Source organism: Mirounga angustirostris, unplaced genomic scaffold (assembly GCF_029215605.1).
Source record: "Mirounga angustirostris isolate CCGP_5_RB_7025 unplaced genomic scaffold, mMirAng1.0.hap1 SCAF_9, whole genome shotgun sequence".
In the NCBI taxonomy this organism is placed as follows: Eukaryota; Metazoa; Chordata; class Mammalia; order Carnivora; family Phocidae; genus Mirounga; species Mirounga angustirostris.
In genome coordinates, this window is record NW_026991717.1 from 75712105 (window position 1) to 75730435 (window position 18331).

The window sequence follows — 18331 nt, forward strand, 5'->3', positions numbered from 1 at the left end:
CTAGCTAATAAAATACACATAATTGTTTAAATGGTTTGGCTTCAAAGTAACATTAAATTCCAGATGAAATGCATGGGCTCCACAGTGGACTACTGGAATTTTGAAATAAAAGGTTGAAGATTTGCTAAGACTGAACAAAACATTTTAAAGACCCAACATTTGAAATGCTTCTAATACACATCCTAGATTACTTCCTTTCTCTTTTTCAACTAAGTGGGGCCCCAATCTTTGCCTTTGTTCACTGCTGACTCTGAGACAGCATGGTGAAAGAAATTTACATAGATATTATTTACTGTTAATGTATTATAAATGATCTGAGACTTGTGACATGCAAGGAAAAAATGAGACGGGAGACAAGTGATGCTACATGATGAACTAAGCACATTTATAATGATAAAATGAGTAAATATAATAGCGGCAATGCTAACCACTGATTCCACGAGATACACTATTTGTCAAAACTTACACAGCTACAGAGTATCGACGATAAATAGTCATTACCAATTAACACAGTTTACTACAGCTTTTCTCTTTCATTTAAACAAGCATATCATTCCCTTTTAAAATCATTCTCTAAATAAATATTTAGAGATAGAGAACTCTAAATGAAATAACAGTCCAATGTTAAAAACTAAAAAAAAAATGAATCTACTCTTACAGTTTGACAGAAATGAATTATTAATAGTGGAAGGGGAAGGGATCAGGAAATAATTTCAAGTTCTCAATGTCCAAAAGTAAATTGCACAGTAAATCAATATGAAATGAAGAGTCCATATAGTTCAATGAACAAAAGGGAAAGTTCATGAGGACAAAGATCACAGTTCAGAGAGAGGCTGGACGAAATTCAGACATGGAGCATCACACTCATTGTTCTTTAATTGGTTGCACAGAAAGGAGCAGCTGGGATGCCATTTAGCTTGCTAGGATGGACGTAATCAATGGGTTGAAGTTGAGATGGAAGTAATTCTCTTTTGTAATTCAGTTGCTCAGCCAGATGATCCAGAGGTAGCCAGCATTTTATTTTTGTCCATTGAATTTAAGACTGCATGCACAGCATGAGGAGGTGCTTGGGGATGGATGCCCCTATGAGTGGCCTTGAGTGGGCAAACTCAGAGGTTAACAGATGGTGTGTCAAATGGCCTGGACAGTTGGCACTCAGGAGAGGTACAGAAGAGGGTGACAGTTGTTGGGTCTTGGGAACAAAGGCTTACTTTGAAATGACCTGTCAAAAAGCCTGACAAAGGTAGATCACACTACCTCTCAAGATAAACTGCCTCTTCTAAATAAGCATGCAGGAAATACTGTCTGGTTGGTGACATAAAAATGCTCCACAAAACATGCAAATTACCGAGTATTAGAAACTGCATTGGCTGCTAGCGCCATGCTGCAAAGACTCCATCATGGGAGCAAACAGCTAAATCACAGATAGCTTCACAGTAAAATCTACATTCACAATACTAATAGGTTTCTAGTGTTAACAAATTATACACAATTATAAGCTCTTAAAATGCAACATACTTATCAAGCAGTTGCAGATAATGAAACATTATCAGCTATCAATAATTTGTTGGCACTTTCACTTTTGTTTATAAAATTTCCAATACACTGTACCACAGTTATGTGTCTAAACAGTGAGGATGTTAATGGAGTAATGACTGTTCTACTGGCCAGGCGATGGGATCAGTAGTGAATTCAGTGCTTAAAAACAAATGTACAAACCTCTGAAGAGGTGGGACTCCATGTGAGAACTTTTGTTGAACTTACAAATGATGAAGAATGGGCCATGGCCAGCATGCAGCATTATTTCCATTGTCTAGTTCAGATGGAGAACAGGTGCTTTTATTGATCTGTAAACTTACCAATATAATTTTCCACAGTTTTAACCTTTTAAATATTTTACAGTGCTTTTATGCAACTATATTGCTTTTTGATCATTTTAAATTTAAAACTTATTTTCAAAATATTGTCTCCTACTTCACTGTGCCCTAAGCAGGAAGTAAGACTTACATGACAGTGCTTTGGCCTCACTCCATTTTAGGTCACTGACCCCACCATACTCAACCTAACAGTAGTTAATTTAGTGTTATCTAGAACTAATACTGAAAACTATACGCATATCCCTGTCTACATTCAATCATTAAACTACAATAATGCTGGTAAAATGGCAGGCTTAAATCTTACACTAGAAACACCTCTGACAAATATACACAAGCAAAGTATAGAGAACAAAACAGATCAAGAAAAAATTCTTTCTATGAAACATCTGGTAAAACACATATTATTTACATATACACATTGTCAACATAGTCGCATTCATTTGCATAATTATATATTAATAACAGAAAAACTTCACTTCTGCAAAGTACAGTACATCCTTCTTGAAAATGGGGTAAAGGAGGGGTTAAAACAATCTGATGTATAATTGGGGCACTCAACCCACTTTCTGAGGATTGGCAGCCCGCACTCCTTGCTCATATGTGATCCTTTGTGTAATTAAATACTGAGCAGCCTGTGTTGCAGCTGGTGTTCCAGTAATGGTTACCTTCCGATTCCTTGTGCCAGGTACGAATTCTCCTTTTTTGGAGATCTGTATCCTTGCACCAGTCAACTCCTGGTATTCCACTAATGTTTTCCCTCCTTTGCCAAGTATTGCACCAACTAAGTTTTCTGGCACTGCTATTTCAACTACATCCTTTGATCCATCTGTGGATTTTTCTGTTCCTAGAATGGCACTGGCAGCTAGGGGAGAAGCAGCTCCAAAATATCCATTGGTTGCAGCAGTAGCAGCAGCCAGGCTACCTAATGCAAATGTCCCCGCCGTGCCACCAGCTGTGCTGCCACTGGCTGAGGCTTCACTGGCATAGGTGGCCAACAAATTGGCTGCTGCTGCTGCTGGGTTGGCACTGGCAGCTGCTGCAGCCAAGGCCCCTGTTGCTGCTGCTTGGCTGAGACCTAAACCTAATGTGTTGAGATTATATCCGTAGCTGGCTAAAGTATTAAGTGCAGAGGTGATGGCCACCAGGTCATTGCCTGTGAAGCCCGATAAAACTGCTGGAAAGGCTGCAACGCCAGCAAGGTTAGCGTGTCCTAATAGCCCTGCGGCGGCGGCAGCAGTTGGTAACACTTCAGCAGTGTTTGCATAAGGAGATCCGGTTGGATTGGAATTTGCCACTGGACCTGTAACATTGGCATAACTGATATTGAGACAGCTGCCACTCTGTGGATCCTCTTGTATCTTCTGGATGATAAGTTCAACAGCTTTTCGGTTTTGTTCAGGTTCTCCACTCACAGTGACAACCCTCTCTTGCAAGTTGATCCCATCAGGTTTCTGGGAAAGCTGCACCCAAGCCCCTGACTGCTCCATTATAGCCTTCACAGTAGCACCTCCCTTCCCTATTATCAGACCTGCTGTGCTGTTGGGAACTATAATCTTTACCTGTAATTAAAAAAAATACGTATAAATAATACTTCTGTTCTGCGCATACATATTATATTACTTTGCTATCCTAGAAAAAGTAAAATTAGTTTAAACAATTTATGGACGATAGAAATATCACAACTTCTAAAGTGACTTTTGCTGCATTTTAATACAATTATCTTGTAAAATCAGAATTTCCAAAAGAAAAAGCAATTTTCAGTTTAAAATCATTAAAAATTTTCCCAGAGTCTTTGTGCATTGCAGAAGTTATAAGAAATTAGTATGTTCTAAAAAAATGGGTATCAATATACATCAATGGTAACATTTTTATATAGCGCCAAAATAAAAATAATGGTTGATATTCTTCACCTCTTGTAGCTTTAAGAATACCTTTGGTCTAAAACATACAAAAGCAAAGAGTGCAGGATTAGGATGCAAAGTTAGTAAAGATAAAAGCAGTAAAGTTTTAGCTTGAGTCCCTTCGGAAAATTAATTTCATGTTCCTTATCACCTAGCAATTTTTGTGTTATTCAAACCTTACTTGTTTCATGACTAATACTTTCAGAGGTCAACAAAATTGTTACTAGTGGTATTTTGATTTTTCAATTAAACTGACACACAACATATAACTTTATAAAAATAACAGACATTTCTAAATAGTTAAGATAAAAAATTTCAATCACTTTAGGGAGGTGAGGAATGATATTTGAGTATATTACCCAGATGTTCTACTTAAATTTGTAAAATGACTATTTTAATTACAGAGATAATTCTCTTTTTTTGGCAGCCGTAGCTACATTTTAAAAAATAGGGCTTACAACCATATTATCAAAGGTTACTGAAAATTTACTGAAGTCACGGGAATAATTACAACAATACGATGTGACCATATGAATAGAGGCATTTTAGTTAATTTGTATAGAAACATCCATCCACAAAACCTAGCCTATTTGGATTTATTTAATTACAATCAAATACTATTATAAAAAGGATAAAATCAGGAAGGTATTTTTCCTACCCCCCGAAATTAAAATAGAAATATTAAAAATTTTATTTTGGTAGCACAAAGATATGCATGGCACTGTTTTGTGACTCACTGGGAAGATCAAAAACTGGGAGTGCTGTGTCACTGACAAAGCACTAAAGTAATTGCTTTCCTTGTTCTAGATATTAAAACAGGCAGGTTGAAGTGACTTGTTGAAATCTGAGCAGGAATTTAGTTGAGATAGTCTATGAAATATTTCATTAGCTAGTTTTCAGCCAATATTGCCATGCTATATTTAAAACACAGATTTGGGTAAAAATATTTTAAAGAAATGCACCCATGCATTTCTGGCAATTTTGCTCTTGAAGGAATCAAGCAGCAAAACTATAAATTCGAATTCTAGTCTGGGTCACCTCATAAGATATGTTTACATGTATTAACACACATGTACACACACACACAACTTTTTTTCCCACACATATGATTTATAGGAATGGGATTCTGTTTCATTCCAATTTGTCTATAAAATAATTTCATTTTATTGAAAACAATCTAAATTTTCTAGAAACATTTCTTAGGAATGTCAAATATATCCTTCATATTCCTCCTGATTAAGTGCATTCAGTTCCAAGAAGTAGGCTGAGAAATAATTTTTTAAAACATGTTAATTTGTTAATTTTGTTCACAGACATTTTTGTAGAAAATTATTTGTCTGAAATGCTGCAGTATGTTAAAGTATTATAATTAGGAAGTTAAACCATGATTACTTCTTACACTAATTATAAAGATGAATTAGAATCATCCTTACATTTTATCCTGTGCACATGAAGTACTGAGAAAATTTAAGGATTTAAATATCTGAATGTTAAATATGATTATATTTTATAAATAAGTACTTCTTTTTAAAATCAGAACATTTTTTACATAGTTGAAAACATTTATATACTGTCAAACTATAGTTTTTAACATAATTTTTATGTCTTAACATAATTTTTATGAAGAAAAATACATTAGTTAACCAAAACTGTCATAAGAACTGTTCTTAAATTATTTTAAGTTTTAATATCAGTATTGTTTTGCCCAATGTAATGATTACCTGCATGATTATAACCCAAGAAGAGAAGAGCACATGAAAGGTCAACTATGGGAACTGTCCTACTGACTGTCAGTAAAAAGCAATGAAATATATAAATTTATAACATCCATTCTAAAATCACCTTAAGCTTCTATGAGATGTGTGAAGATGACATTAATTTATACTACACCGCACACCAGTCTCATACTATATTTACTGCATCCACAGCTTTTTTGGTAAAAACTCTTGTACTAGTTCTATTCTTCCAAAAGAACTTGCTGATGTGTGCATAACACTGCCATTATTGCACATTAGTTTGTCCTTTCTTTTCTTGTCTTCTCCTTTCCTTTTTCTTTCTTTTCAATATTCAAAAAAAAAAAAATTCTGAAACAACGTATAGTTCAGAAATGGTGTGTGAAGTTCTCATAACCATAAACATCTTCTAAAAAATCTGTCTCTTTGGAAATGGAAAATGACACCATGCCATCTATCTTTATATTAAAGATGTCCTTATAATTTGAATTACTGTCAGACCACAAAAAAAAAGAACAGAAAACAAACTTCATGTAATAAGTACTCTTCCCTGGATTTTAGTTTTAACTATTTGAAATAATATTATATAAATTACTGCCAGCCATAATTGCCATTTTATCAAATACTGATGTGGTTCCCAATTTTTGTTTGTAGAATTTACATTTGTCCATATATAATTACATAAAGGTGGGTTATGATTTAAGAGAAAACATTAATGATTGCACATTAATATTTATAGTAGCACTATTTAACTTTAGATAGTAATAATTCTGCATAAGGTCCCTGACCTCAGATATTAAATTAAAAATTAAAGAAAATATCAGTATAAAAAGTTACTAAATTACAAATTTTTTAAAATGTAAATACTTAATAGCCTAGCCAAGGGAACATGTCACCTAATTTTTATTTTTGACCCAAAGAAATGAAAAACCTCTCAGATTTATATTTTTTTCCTTGAAGACTTAAAAAAAATGTTATCTATTTGCACACTTAATCTAATATGGACACAAAGAGGAAACAAACTCTGAAAAAAAGAAGCTGAGGCAAAAAGAAAAATTGATCCGTGTGCATAATATCTTAGAAAAAGTAGTATTCTATTTCCATCTTATGTGTCAGGTCAGAGCCAAGAAGTGAGGCACCAGTGTGAAAGCTTGGAGATAGTGGGCTACTGAATACTGGGTGGGGTAGGGGAGAGAAAGGGAGGGTGGAAAATTATGTAAGATGGCTACTTGTTTACTTCTTAGACATAGGAATACAGCATTTACTGAAGAAAAAGTCTGTGCACTGATAGTGTTTGCTTCCCCAATGAGATGATAAATAGCAAATTTTAATTATATGTATGGCTTCATTTTCATTGGTGAAGTCTGTCCACATACTGACTCACATAAGTATAGATGTACTTATTCTAAAGAATTGAGAGGAATTAAAAAAAAAACAAAACTGGATCCTAAACAGCATAGAAATTATTTGGTGTAACATATACTAACTAAATCAGATAAGCTGTTGACAGCTACAAATCAGTTTTCAGAACTATTCTATAGTTGCTATCATCAATTCAATCATTAATGGAATGCTTACTGAGTGGTCCAGGCCATGTGTTGGGAGTCAGAGATAAAGGATATATATGACACTGCTCCTGCCTTTAAGGAACTTTTAGATTAGTTGTGGAAAAAGATGTATAAATGTAACAGTGCAGTGAAGTCTTAAAAGTGCTGGTATATAAATACATGAAGAGTACAAAGTAGACACAAAGCCTAACTGGAAGGAGAAGGGGTAAGAAAATCTTTGAGAGACAATGATTATTATGTATCTAAATGTCTTTCACATTTTGTGTTCTAGAAGTATCCTGTTCTTTATCAGACATTCCTGTAAGGTTGACCAGTTAAGTTATCTCTATGTTGGAGAGGTTCCATTCACACCTAAACCTATTTTAATAGTGATCATGTGCTTAAGTATTGTTTTTAAAGAAAAACATACTTAAATTTTCCCTGTTCCTAGATTTATAATTATATATTATCAAATAATTATAAGATTACAATATAATTATGCTAATTTTACTAGTATCAACTGCTTTTCAGAAAAAATAAAATGACTATTTCTCTATTTGCAGCCAGAGAAGAACCTCTATGGGAATCCTATAAAAAGTATTAAAAATACCAAATAGGTAGGTTTTAATGTTGATATGTTTCAATTAAAAATAAATATTAAGCAAAACAAATTTACTCCTTTGCCAAATAAGAACTAAAACTCATTATGGTCTTATAAAACAATGAAAGTGTCTGTAATCATAAGTCTTCATCATCATGGCAGGAAAATTAATTATTTCATAAAGCCATATTTTCATATAAATTCAAAACAAGCTCCATTATAATTTAGGATACCTCAATTAATAGTATGGACTACTTAAGGGCTGCCATATTATATACCATATATGCATGGACTTATATCTATAAAGCAATGCCTATCAATAGTGGATACCTTTCTTTTATTCTTTCATTCAGCCATGCTGATCTTCCTTTTTCTGGCAACAGGCCCTAATCTTCCTTTGGGAAATACCCTCTTTCTCACTCTTAGTGCATTTGCTTCAGGTAAGGCTGACAACCTTCCGATGCTCTAGGAGTGGAAACATAACAAAGCCTGACACATCACAATTTCCATACCCCTGGCAGTTACTGATTTGGGATTGAGCATGTGGCCCAGGATGGTCCAATGAGTTAACCTGAGAATTTGGTAAAACCACTGAGACAGAGATACCTGTGTTTCTAATCTAGTAGAGCACAAGCCTGACATTACTAGTGACTATCTTGCCACCATATGGAAAAAGGAAGAACCTGACTGAAAATAAAGTTAACCTGGATAAAAGGAGTCTACAGAAATGGAGAGAGAAAAATTTCTGACAGCATTTTTGGCATCTCAATCTAATCATGTCTAAAGCTAGCACAGATCAATATAACTCCCTTTTTAAGTCACTTTGCGTTGGATTTCTATAATTTATAACCAGGCAAGTAGAATATTAGAAAACGTTTTTACATTCTTGTTATATCATATATTATTTGCCTATCCAAAAGAAATACTGACATTTTGTTGTATCTCTTGATGCTCTAAAAGTCAAAACATTACAGCTCTGGTGAAGAAACACAAGTGGATTACTTAATTTACCTTTTACCAAGATATACCCTACATGATCTAACAGAATAAATCTCTAATATTTCCCCAATGTATTACACCTCAGGCTACTGAGGCAACATTTTGTAGTGTCCAATGAAGATGCATGTGTCATTTTGGGGATCTATATTGAACTGCAGACCAAAGTAAATTGAAAACCTCATATCTTTTCTTTTGATTATAGATTTTATACACATAAATAACTGCCATCCTGAAAAGTACTGATTTGACAAAATATGTACAGGATGGCTACATGAATACAAATATCCAAATAGAACAAAAAAGCCGCTCTTCTAACTCTCTACTAGTCTGTTTAATCTACTCCACTTTTGATAATCAAATCAAAGGCAACACAGTTGTCATAAGCATGCATAATATTATTGTAAAATACCATGCTGTCTTTTCTTATATATCTTCACCAGTCCTTCCCCCACCACTGCCAACACCAGGTTTCAAACCTGGGAGCCATCTGTGCCTTTTCTTGCTCCATAGATCTCTACATCCTGTTATGTACAGTTTTATTTTTTTCTCCCTAAAATGCTTCTTGCCCAGACCTACTGCTTTATCCTATCTAAAGAAATGTGTTGTATTATAAAGATAATCTAGAGTAGGCAGTTTGAAGGTACAGGCTCTCACCCTGGCTCTGCTGTGTGACCTTTGTCAAATCACTTCAGTTTCATCATCTATAAAATCAGAAAACTTGGTAAGATTATGGATGAAGAGTTTTTATTTTAGCATTATAAAAAACGCTACTCAACAGCTGTCAGTGACGACTCCCCCATTCAGTTACCTACTGAATTATCTAGAATCCTTATGTAGACGTTCCAAATTCTCTGTATCCTGTCCCTGACTTGTCTTCCCAGCTTCATCTTTTAAGACTGGTATACCGTGCTGAATCCAAACTTTACCTTCTAGTTCTTGGATATACTCTATATTAGTCATTTTTCCATGTCTTTGCTTATTATTTACTCATTTGGTCCAACTGACTCAAATGTTATCTACCTATATTCCCACACTGTTCTTTCCCTGAAAATGTATACATTTTTGCCTCCTGAAATCTTATATGTCCTGTAAGAACAGTTCAAATGGAATATAGTTTGTAAACTCAATCCTGGTTCCCTAAAACCAAAATATTTTTCTGTATTTCTTATTATGTTACTTATCCAATGCTGGCTTATATTAGCATACAACAGATATTTACTTCTCTTACAGAATTTTATCTTCCTGAAGGCCATTATCTTATTTAATTTTGTCTTTATTATTTGCACTTAGTTGATGTTATCAATTGGATAACTGTTTAAAAAATAAAACCAAAAATATAGATTAATAAGAACTAAATAATAAACTATTTAAAAGATTCCATCATGGCTATACAGTCATGTATATGTGCATGTGTGTAAAAAATATGACACTGGGTTCTTAAAACAAGAATAGCTTAAAACAAGAATAACGTTATCATCTCTAAAATCTAAATTCAAAGACTATCCTTTTGGCCGGAGCCATCTTCCAGTAATTTGCCAAAATGACCAACACAAAGGGAAGGAGAGGTACCCGCTATATGTTCTCTGGTCCTTTTAGAAAACAAGGAGTTGATCCTTTGGCCTCATAACATGTGAATCTACAAGAAAGGTGATATTGTGGACATCAAGGGAATGGGCGTTGTTCAAAAAGGAATGCCCCATAAATGTTACCATGGCAAAACTGGAAGAGTCTACAGTGTTACTCAGCCTGCTGTGGGCATTGTCGTAAACAAACAAGGGCAGGACTCTTGCCAAGAGAATTAATGTAAGTATTGAGCATATTAAGCACTCAAAGGGACGAAATAGCTTCCTGAAGCATGTGAAGGAAAATGATCAGAAAAAGAGGGAAGCCAAAGAGAAAGGTACTTGGGTTCAAGTGAAGTGCCAGCCTGCCTCATCCAGAGAAGCACATTTCATGAGAACCAGTCGAAAGGAGCCTGAGCTGCTGGATCCCATTCCCTGTGAATTCATGGCATGATAAATGTAAAAAAAAAATAGAAGACCTCAAGACTGTAAAAAAATAACTCAAAGATTATATTGCAACTATGCTGAAATACACAAAAGATAAATGTATAGATATTTTAATCTTATCATAAAATTACTGAAACTAGTAACACTCACAGATTTATGGTCATTTAAAAAACTACTAACATTAAGAATGGATGTTGTCCTTTTTAAAATGTTTTTTCTGCATCTATTGAAAATGATATGGTTCTTATCCTTTCTTTTATTAATGTGGTGTATCATTTTGATTGACTTGTGAATATTGAACCACCGTTGCACCCAGAAATAAATCCCACTTGATCATGGTGAATTTTTTTTTTAATGTATTGTTGGACTTGGTTTCTAGTATTTTGGTGAGGATTTTTGCATCTATGTTCATCAGAGATATTGGCCTTTAGTTCTCTTTTTTAGTGGAGTCGTTATCTGGTTTTGGTATAAGGGTGATACTGGCCTCATAGAATGAATTTGGAAGTTTTCCTTCCTTTTCTATTTTTTTGAATGGTTTGAGAAGAACAGGTAGTAACTCTTCTTTAAATGCTTGGTAGAATTCACCTGTGAAGCCATCTGGCCCTAGACTTTTGTTTGTTGGGAGTTTTTTGACTACTGATTAAATTTCTTTGCTGGTTATTGATCTGTTCAAGTTTTCTATTTCTTCCTGTTTCAGTTTTGGTAGTTTATACAAATGGTTTGGGAAAACTGGACAGCAACATGAAAAGAATGAAACTAAACCACTTTCTTAAATCATACACAAAAATAAATTAAAAATGGATTAAAGACCTAAATGTGAGACATGAAACCATAAAAATCCTAAAGGAGAACACAGGCAGAAACCTCTTTGACATCCACCACAGCAACTTCTTTCTAGATATATCTCTTGAGGCAAGGGGAACAAAAGCAAAAATAAACTACAAAATAAAAAGCTTCTGCACAGCAAAGGAAATGACAAAACTAAAAGACAACCTACAGAATGGGAGAAGATATTTGCAAATGAAATATCTGATAAAGGGCTAGTACCCCAAAATCTATAAAGAACTTATCAAACTCAAAACCTAAAAAACAAATAATCCAATTATAAAATGGGCAGAAGACATGAACAGACAATTTTCCAAAGAAAACACACAGATGAACAGACACATAAAAAGATGCTCAACATCACTGATCATCAGGGAAATACAAATCAAAACTACAATGAGATACCACCTCACACCTGTCAGAATGGCTAAAATTAACCACAGAAGAAAAAACAGGTGCGGGAAAGGATGTGGAGAAGGGGGAACTCTCTTGTACTGTTGGTGGGAATGCAAACTGGGGCAGCCACTGTGGAAAACAGTATGAAGGTTCCTCAAAAGGTTAAAAATAGAACAGCACTATGATCCAGCAATTGCACTAGTAGATATTTACCCAAAGAATACAAAAATACGAATTCAAAAGGATTCATGCACCTTGATGTTTATAGAAGCATTATCTACAATGGCCAAATTATGGAACCAGCCCATGTGTCCATCAACTGATGAACGGATAAAGAAGAAGTGGTATAGATATACAATGGAATATTATTCAGCCATAAAAAAAGAAATTTTGTCATTTGCAATGATGTGGATGGAGCCAGAGTGAAGCAAAATAAAACTAGTTAGAGAAAGACAAATCTGATCTCCCTCATATGTGGAATTTAAGAAACAAAACAAACAAGCAAAGGGGGAAAAAAAGAGAGAGGCAGGCAAACCAAGAAACAGACTCTTAACTATAGAGAATAAACTGATGGTTACCAGCGGGGAAGTGGCTAGGTGCAGGGGGGATGAGTAAAATAGGCAATGGGGATTAAGGAGTGCACTTGCTGTGATAAGAAAGTTGTATGGGTGAATCATGGAACACTTCATCTAAAACTAATGATGTAATGTATGGGGATTAACATAAGAATAAAAAAATAAATAAAATTCTTTTAATAAATACTTTTTTAAAGAAAAAAAAAGAAAGTTGTATGGGTATGTTGATCACTATATTGCACACCTGAAACTGATATTACACTGCATGTTAACTAACTGGAATTTAAATAAATTGTGAAACATTAAAAAAATACAAGAAAAAAGATATACTTTGAAAGTAGTAAAAAAACGAGAAAAAATCACTAACATTATAATAGTTAAATATTAAATATGCACTATATCCTTTTTCTTAAATTTTCACTGATGTATTGCTTTTCCTATGATATTTTTTAGTTTCTTACTAAGGCTTTATGACTACTCTTAGCCATAAAAAATGTAGCCAAGTTGGTTGTAAAAGTCCAGAATACAAATATATCAGTGTTTACTTGATTAAGTGATGACCATGACTCAAATGATAGTTTCTTACTGAGTCATAATCACAATTTATAAGTCGTGCAATTACCTCCTATCCCTTGCCTTGCTTCAAACAATTGCATTTTTACCTCAGAATAATTAACTCCAAAAGTTTTGTGGAGATTGTACTTCATTTTATGTCTTTTTTCAAAGGACCTTACTTTACTTGCCCCTCTGGCTGCTAGATATGAGAGAGAATGACAGAGAGAGTACACCTCTTTTTTTGTGTCTCTTTGGAAGAAGACAGAAAATGAATGATAATCCCCATGAAGTTTCTAAAGGCAAGTAAAGTTCAACTTGACTATTTTTTGCTTAATACATTATTTCATGTTGCCCCTTGAAGTATTATTAAAAGTTTTTTTTTTTCTTTTGATGACTGCTGCATATTTTAAAGGCATATCACATCACATTCCAGAGAGGGATACACTTAGGTATAAGAAAAATAGGAAAAATCAATTTTTTATAGGTAAGAACAAGGAAAAGAAAAGCACTTTAAACTACTTCTGTTATGTTGAGATGCTAGGCACTCTAGACATAATTATGTCAAAAAAAGAAAAAATACTAGAAATCAAATAATTATAAAGAAAACACAAGGGTTGTAAATGATAAAACATTTTAGGGCAGCCTATTATTTACAAATGAAAATAATTTCGAGCACTGTCATCTTAATGCTTACTAAACTATATTTTACTAAAATGAGGTTAAATTTCTGGAAGTCCTATTTGTCATCATTGTCCATGTGTCAAATTATCAAAAGTCTCTTAGAAATCATTATTATTATTGCTGTTATTATTTTAAAGTATCTCTTCTTTGACCAGCTCTTTCAGAGTATATATAATAAGATAAATGTTTAGTGCTCTTAATTCTGATTAGTGAAAAAATGTATTTGAAATATTTGGGGTTTTAATATGAAAACTAATGTTTTTAATTTAATATCTTAAAAGGCTATAATGTCAATTTAAAAAGTGAAAAATGTAGGGGCTGTGTTCATGGAAGCAGATGATGAAAAGTGATGAGAGATAAGGATAGAGGGAATCAAGAATTCTATTTTGGATATTTTAAGTTTGAAATCCCCATCAGACATCTAAGTGTTGATATTGAGCAGGTGATCAGCTATGGGTCTGGAGATCAAAGGAAATTTGAAAGTTAACATAGAGATAGTTATTTTATTTTTTTAAAGATTTTATTTATTTATTTAATTGACACAGAGAGAGAGAGACAGACAGACAGCGTGAGGGGGAACACAAGCAGGGGGAGTGGGAGAGGGAGAGGCAGGCTCCCCGCAGAGCAGGGAGCCCGATGCGGGACTCGATCCCAGGACCCCAGGATCATGACCTGAGCCGAAGGCAGTCGCTTAACCAACTGAGCCACCCAGGCACCCCGAGATAGCTATTTTAAAGCAACAGGAATGGATAAGGTAGTCTAGGGGACCACAAAAGTGAATAAACAATTCATTAAATAGTGAACAGTAAAGAACTGTGTTTGACAAGAAAATATTAAACTGCTAAAATCAATCAAAGATATTCAAGGTAATCAGCAAAATTAATCACTAAAAAGAAGTGAACCAGGAATGGTCTATTAATCTCTTTCTTTTAAAAATGTGTGCCAGTATACACTGCTTTTGGAAATCACACTGTAGTATACATTAAGTTATAAAATGAGCATAATCTTTACCTTAGTTTCTCTCCTTTTGTGATCCTTCTGGGAAATAACCCAAAACACAGAAAATATATACACAGAACAGTGCTTAGGCACTACATGCAATTATAAAAGAGTGTGTAAAATAGAGGCGCCTGGGTGGCTCAGTCATTAAGTGCCTGCCTCGGGCTTGGGTCATGACCCCGGGGTCCTGGGATAGAGCCCCGCATCAGGCTCTTTGCTCCGCGGGAGCCTGCTTCTCCCTCTCCCTCTGCCTGCCACTCCCCCTGCTTGTGCTCTCTCTCTTTGTCAAATACATAAATAAAATCTTAAAAAATAACTGTGTGGAAAATAACACAAAATTCTAAAATATATATAAATATGTATGTAGATTTTGGATTAAGTAGTGTAAAATTATATGCAGGTAAAACTGAAATGAAGGGAATAATAAAGAGATCGAATTTCAGGTGAGCTTTTTTTCCCTTACCATATAAACTTTGTCTTATTTTAATATTTTAAAAGCAGTGTAACAAAAGGAAATAAAAAAATTACTCCCAAATTAGGCGCTGAATAAATAAATCGTGCAAAAGTAGAATAATTTGTTTAAAATAGTTTTAGTACATTTCCGGTATTTACTGCATAATTATTTATTTAGTGCCTATTGTGTGCCAAGCACTGTTCCAGATGTTGGGAATTTTATAGAAGTAAATAAAACGGATAAGATCTCACTTTATGAAGCTTACAGTCAGGTGGTATCATAAAGACTACTAATTATTTAAATTTATATTATAAAATTAGTTGAGAAATGACATGAGATTTAAAATATACTTTTAAATTTTAAAATAAGGAAATTTAAAATTATAGTTTTAAATAAGAATCATGTAATTAAAATAAATGCCTGTTTATGAAAACTACAAAGGTAATTTTGGAATTTAAAGCACTTTAAAATTCTGAGTTTATTCATAGATTGACTTGATACTCTACAATGTAACCAAACTAATTAGATATTTTTAGAAGTAAATGTCTCAACTATGTTTGAAAATCAATCTCTACTTAAACTTACATAACTAGATAATTAACTATAAAGAAACCTTTCACAATTTGGGTTTTAAATTTTGTTTTTACAAATTTTTGATTAAGCCATTTTTACCCTTAAAATTAAATACTGTTACTTATTTGAAAAGATTGATGTGCCATATTTTTACATGACTTAAGATATTATTGAAGCAAATATAGGTGCTTGTAGGCATTTTAGATTTACTAATCAAGCTCATACAACATTTCTTATATTTAATTTTACCAACAATTTTTCTGAAGCCAATACTTTTTTTTAAATAATACATGTTTGCATTTCAGTATCTTACTAGTAAAGTTTGATAATTTACTATCACAAATGACCATTGTTAAGAAAATGAAAATTTCATAAATTATTCGTATTTAATTAACACGGGATAAACAAACAAATATTAACTAAATAAAAGGCTACAGAAGAATGTCTGTAATTTAACAAACTGTATTATTAGTCACAAAGCTAATCTTTTTCCCTATATATGGATTGAAGTAGTTCACTTCTAATATTTAATGAACCATAAATAAAAATACATTAATTTTATAATTTCTATTATTTTGCTAGAAACAATTTGCAGTTAATGAAATAGAACATTTCCTTTTCCAAAAATATTTTTAAACAGTAACTTAAAAAACTGTATCATCTAATTGAAGAAAAAAAAACAGCTAAACAAACACTTAAAAAATGAATTGTAAAGATATTAGGTTTAGAAGAAAAGATGTAAAAGATCAACTTATTACCTCCTAGAATGTTCCCTAATCACAGACAAAAAAAAAAAATTAGAAAAGTCAACAATGAGAAACAATTTTTTATTCTATAGTGAGCAGGAGTCAAATTCTCTCATCCGGTAAAACTACTCTTATCTGAAAGAAAATGCAAAGACATTCATTACTGCTTCTAAGCATTTTAAAAAGAAAATAAAAAGGTTGAAAATAAACTTGATAACTACCCCTTTTATTTGAAAGATTAGAAAAAATTCTATTGAACTGTACGCCCCCCCCCCCCCCCCACACACACACACAGAGCAAGAAGACTAATACATGTCTGGAGCAAAGAGCATTCAGCGTTTTGGTTATATAAACACATGTATAATGTTCTGTCTTGAGAACATACTGTGGTATAAGAACTACTACAGCCACTGCAAGGAAAACGTTGATGAAATACACAAACCACTTTTACCTAGTAGGTAGTCCGGAAAGACCAGAGTATTGCAAGTCTGCCTATTTAGGAGCCAATGCCTGATTTATTTATGGTATGTAAAATAAGCAACGTTACAGAGTGACTATTTCATTCTTTTTCCCTGAAGATTACCACTTTCTTCAATCAAAATAACTGAAAAGCCCTAGACTTTCCATAAACATTAATATACCTTCAAAGGGGACTTTAAGGTCATATAATCTGGTATTTACCATATGGTGTGTTATGAAAATATAAATTATGTCCTTTCAGCAGCAATTTTTGTCCTCAGGCAGATCCTCTGATTCCCATCACTGGGTAAGAACACACTATCTACAGCATAGCAAACTAACAAACTCAGAAGTTGGCAATGGAATGAATATAGTCAGGAAGCACTCATTTAACCCTTTTCCATAATTTTGGGCATGAATATTATTGCTAAACAATCTTAAAAAATACTACTGTAACCTGTGTATAAAAATCTCCAAGGTAACAGAACTCCCGACCATACCTGGGAATCGTCAAAGACTACTAATGCTATCTGAAAAGATAATCATTCTTTATAATAATAACCTTTCACAGATTTAAATTGTACTAGTTAGTAAACTCTACTGTTCTCAATGCTAAACCGAACACCTACCCTTCAACTTCTGCACAAATCAAATACTTTTCTTTAATATTTTTTCAAATAAAGTGTGTTATCTCATGACAAAAGTTTTGATAAATTAAAGTTCGAGAGAAGAAACAGTGTTAATATAGTACACAATCATCATCACTTTAGTCAACTAATTTGCAGTTTTCATATAGTAAACAGCCTCAGAAAACATTTCTCTATTCTTTAAATATACATGTCCAATCTTGTGCTGGACCTATTAAATAAATACCCCCATAGGTAATTTTGATGTGAAGCTAGGAATGAGAACCTTTGATGGATTAATTAAGAAAGAATGAAGAACAATATTACAAATATTACACAATTTAATTTGACATAACTTTAAAATATGAAACAGTTGTCATTTCCTTTGCTAGTTATAGTTAATAAGTGCCTTCTCTAGGCCTGAAACTTCTCTCTTGTGACCCTTCTTGAAACTCCTCAATAAAGCATTCCACGACTATGAAAAGGAGGAGCCCAGTAGCTCAAATAAATATATAATGTCAAAGACGGTCCAATCTTCCTCTTGGGAAATTCCCTCTTTATACCACAACTGAAGTCATTATTTTCTCCATCTTGTTTTACATTCTCTTAGTTAACATTTTAAAAACAAAGTAGAGAGATAAACAAAATAAGTTGATAATGTCTTGTCATCACCCTGATGATACATGAACACAAGATGTTTTTTGACTATTAAACATAGGGCCATATGTTTCTTACCAACTTCATATTCTTTAGATAATATATTATGAACACTATT

At 33.3% G+C, this 18331-nt stretch overlaps 1 protein-coding gene across 3 annotated transcripts in view; it reads right to left on the reverse strand.

Moving 5' to 3' along the window:
- Positions 1–364: 364 nt before the first annotated feature.
- Positions 365–18331, reverse strand: part of NOVA1 (NOVA alternative splicing regulator 1) — a 149413-nt gene continuing 131446 nt past the window's right edge. For all 3 annotated transcript variants that reach the window (XM_064570892.1, XM_045900641.3, XM_045900643.3), the window contains one exon: positions 365–3436. In XM_064570892.1, the coding sequence (XP_064426962.1) occupies positions 2432–3436 (1005 nt within the window). In that variant the 3' untranslated portion in view covers positions 365–2431. The remainder of the gene's footprint in view (positions 3437–18331) is intronic.